The 4,011-nt window shown below is 38.1% G+C and overlaps 1 protein-coding gene across 1 annotated transcript; it reads left to right on the plus strand.

The window, feature by feature from the left end:
* The first annotated feature begins 688 nt into the window (after window positions 1-688).
* Window positions 689-2,143, plus strand: LOC122027454 (heme oxygenase 1, chloroplastic-like). The gene is made up of 2 exons (XM_042586434.1): window positions 689-1,121; window positions 1,857-2,143. Exons 1-2 carry the CDS (start codon window positions 716-718, stop codon window positions 2,126-2,128), a joined length of 678 nt encoding a protein of 225 aa, XP_042442368.1. The 5' UTR covers window positions 689-715; the 3' UTR covers window positions 2,129-2,143.
* The last annotated feature ends 1,868 nt before the right edge of the window (window positions 2,144-4,011 follow it).

Here is a 4,011-nt window from a genome sequence, read left to right on the forward strand (position 1 = left end):
TCGCCACCTCCTCCTCGCGGCCTCTACTTTCATCTTCACCGCCTCCTCCTCGTCGCCTCGACTTTCAGCCATCTTTGTTGCCTCCTTCTCCCCAGCGCCTCCTCCTCGCCACCTCGACTTTCATCCATCTTCGCTGCCTCGTCACCAGTCCCTCCTCACTTCTGCCGCTGGAATCATCGACACAAAATGACATGATGGATAAAGGTACGACAAACTATTTCCTTTATCTGCAACAACGACATAGACAAAAGTGTTGTTTTTGTTGCTCAAGAAAGGAACAAGCTGATACAAACTCTGGGCCTCGATTCTTCTCCTACAACTCATGAAACTTGCCCACCAACCATTTTGGTAATGGTCGAAGCCAGAGCTAGAAAGATCGGAGGGTGACAAAGATTGGGAAGGGAGGCCACAGCTTCCGCTCGCAAACTTCGGATCCACCAAGCGGATCGTGCCGCTTTTGTAAGATAGCTGAGTTATCAAGTAGTGTGTGGAGCCGATGGAGATGGTGGCTTTGTCGCCGTCGCAGGTTAGCTCGTACATCCGATCCCCGCACTGAGGCGGATCAGTTGTTCGACGAAATGGGTGGCTAATGTCATGGAATAGACCGCAAGAGAAGGGAGCAAAAGCTTCTTGGCTCCACTACTGCTGCTGCTGCCCTATAGCTGTAACAGCAGCCTGGGATAGGAGGAGGAAGAGTAGCGGCAGAAGCATAAGTATGGCCTCCTCCACGCTTCCTATCTCCCAATCCCAAGCTTTCTGTGCTCGAGCACGCCTCATCCCTGCCTCCCTTTCTGGTCCGGTTCGTTTCGCCCTCCCTCACCGTCACCGGAGAGACGCCTCCTACCGGAAGCCCCTGCGCACCATGGTTGTCACGGCGACCACCGCAGAGATGCTGAAGAAGCGGCAGGCCTCCCGGGACCGCTCGTTTGTTGATGAGATGACGACCATTGCTATGAAGCTGCACACCAAGGATCAGGCGAAGGAAGGTGAGAAGGAGTCTAAATCGCCGCCCGTCGCTAAGTGGGAACCGTCCATCGAGGGCTACCTCCATTTTCTAGTCGACAGCAAGATCGTTTATGATACCCTCGAAATGATCATCCAGAAGGCCGCCTATCCCTGGTGTAAGTTTTGGTTTCCATCTTTGATGAAGTCCTTAGTTGTCTCTACTTGTTAACCTTTTTACGTTTAATCGAGGACAGAAGGCACAAACTCTGATAAGCGATTTATTCAATTGGGAAATCAGACAAATTTAGCTTTTGAGATATAATAATTGAACATCATCAGCTAAAGTTTTCGTTGACCGTTCAAAGCTGTTATATTTACTGCTGCGTAGATTTTGCTTCAAGTATACAAGTCATCATTTTTATAAATCCTTTGGCTCAACAAGAAAGGTTCAGCTACACTTCTACATAGGATAAAGTTTGTATGTATCAGTTGAATTTTCTTTTATTAATTCAGCCGTATGGACTGTCAAAAAAATCCATCCCAATCCAAACCAAATGAAGGCAGTGGGTGACCTCTTGTGGTTGCGTCGCCTGCAAATTATATTATGTTAAAATTTAGTAGTTGATGGATGCTACAAGTAGTTGCAAAATAAGGATAGGAAATTGGAATAAAACAGGGCATTTGTTGCTTTCTAACTGATAGTCTGGTTTTGTTAGTTTCTATCAGTAACACGCTTGTGCTTGCATGGTAGCTGCTTTTTGGATCTAATGATGAAATAATAAGATAAACTACTATCTATGATATTTTAAAGAAAATTTGATTTTATTTATAGGAACAGGCAAATTGTGGCAATTTACTAGTGTTATGTATTTGGAGCATAGTTCAGTATATACATAACCATTGTATTGTAGATGCTGAGTTCAGGAGTACTGGCTTGGAAAGGTCTGAAAAATTAGCTAAAGATCTAAAATGGTTCAAGGACCAAGGGCATACCATTCCCGAGCCTTCTTCTCCTGGTGTTTCTTATTCCCAGTATCTCGAGGAGCTATCTCAAAAGGATCCTCAAGCTTTCATCTGCCACTTTTACAATATATACTTTGCTCATAGTGCTGGTGGGCGAATGATTGGCAAAAAGGTACTTAATTTTTCTCTAAATGTCATTTTCCAGATTGTGACCTCCTGAAAAATTGCATCTCTTGTGCAAAAGTTGACTTGCCTTGGTCACTCGATGTTATTAATGCTTGTGACCATTACTTTTATATCTAGCTTTCCTTCATACGTTCTTACATATGGTAGTAAGATGTTTGCTCCCTTCGCCACTTCCATTATCACTTGATACTGTGATTTTTTCATATGACATTTAAGGCACTGAATCTGTCTACTTAGTCTATCTAGAAAAGGTAATATCATAGAATCAGTTTAGCTCTTACAAGCAGCATAATTGTTTCCCTTGGTAAGCATTTCATTCACATTATTACAGTTTTGTCCAGTTTGGAACCAAAATCTCGCAATGAAGAGCATCATGAGAGGAGCATAAAAACTACTTAGTGTTTTAAAATATGTTATTATTGAGGATGTTCAATATTTAAGAAATGGATAGATTCACAGCATGAGCGTTCAAATAGACAGGTTCACAGCAATAGACAACAAAACTTGTTCTTCTCATGTCAATATGTTATTTTATCTCCTAGAATCTGTAGAAGGGTAGTATGTCTTGGCTAACATCATTCATAATTTGCCATGCCTTTTGTATCTACTGCAAATCATAGTACGTAACACAATCTCAGCTTATTTATAATAGAAGCTTTATATGCAGTGACATAGAATGAAAATTCTGCTTAATAAGAAATTTAAGAGCCACCATATTGTTTCAAGATGTTACCATTTATGTTACGTAGATAACGCTTTTTGCACTTCTATTAGATGACTATATCATATGGTTTTTATGGTTATGTAACATTTATGCAGTGCAATTAGAATCACACGTACAGTTTAGTTGCTAATTTGTAATATATATCTTTATTCGAATAGGTGTCTTCAAGAGTATTGGGAAGAATACCGACAAGCTAAAAAAATGAAGAGACTTTAACAAATTAAGGAGCACTAGGAGCTGCAATCCCTCCTCTTCACCGACATCTAAGTAGAAAAGCTTATGTTATATTGTTCTACGTACCTTTGTTTTAATAGTGTTATCATTTTGTTGATTGCGTATGAAATTTTGTTGGTTGCTTATGAAATTTCTTCATAATGTTTAGATATTATTTTTGAATGTTAGAAAATTGTATATTAAATTTTATTTTGAAATTTAGTATTTTGAATGATTTATAATATTGGAAATTTGTGTATTAATTTTTTTTATTTTTTTTCTAAAAAAGACAACGGTTTTTCACCGTTGTCGTAGATAGTTTAAAATTGTTGTTGAAGACCCTGTTATTAAAGGTAGACGCTCAAAGACAATGGGGAAAAACTGTTGTCTTTGAAAGAAAAGACAACGGTTTTTTACCGTTGTAAAACTGTTGTCTTTGCCTTCAAAGACAACGGTTAAAAACTGTTATCTTTGGGCACCCCTTTTAACAACATGGCCTTTAACAACAGTTCAAAATAGGCTACGACAACGGTGAAAAATCGTTGTTGTTTGGCTTTTTTCTTGTAGTGTTGCCATTGGTTAATGAGGAAATTTTAATTAAAAAATTCCTTTTAACCCTTATAATGGCCGGCCCGTACACATGATCCAAATAAGGCAAGTTTTAAACACAAAATTAAAACTACCTTATTTGTTTCCGGAAATTTTTTAAAATAAAATTTCTCTATTAATTTTCTTTCATGGTTGGTTATTAAAGGAAATTTTATAAATTAAAATCTCTCTATTAAACCATGGGGATGATTTCCAAAAAGGAAAGTTTTTTTAAAATTAAAATCTTCCTCTCAATCTATAAATACGGAAAGATATCAAATCATTTCTTAATCTTTTGTAAAAACTATAAAAGGAAATATTTATAATTTTAAAACTCTCTTTTAAATCATGAGCATGATTACATAAAAGGAATGTTTTCTCAAAAATAAAAT

Source organism: Zingiber officinale, chromosome 10A (genome assembly GCF_018446385.1).
Source record: "Zingiber officinale cultivar Zhangliang chromosome 10A, Zo_v1.1, whole genome shotgun sequence".
In the NCBI taxonomy this organism is placed as follows: Eukaryota; Viridiplantae; Streptophyta; class Magnoliopsida; order Zingiberales; family Zingiberaceae; genus Zingiber; species Zingiber officinale.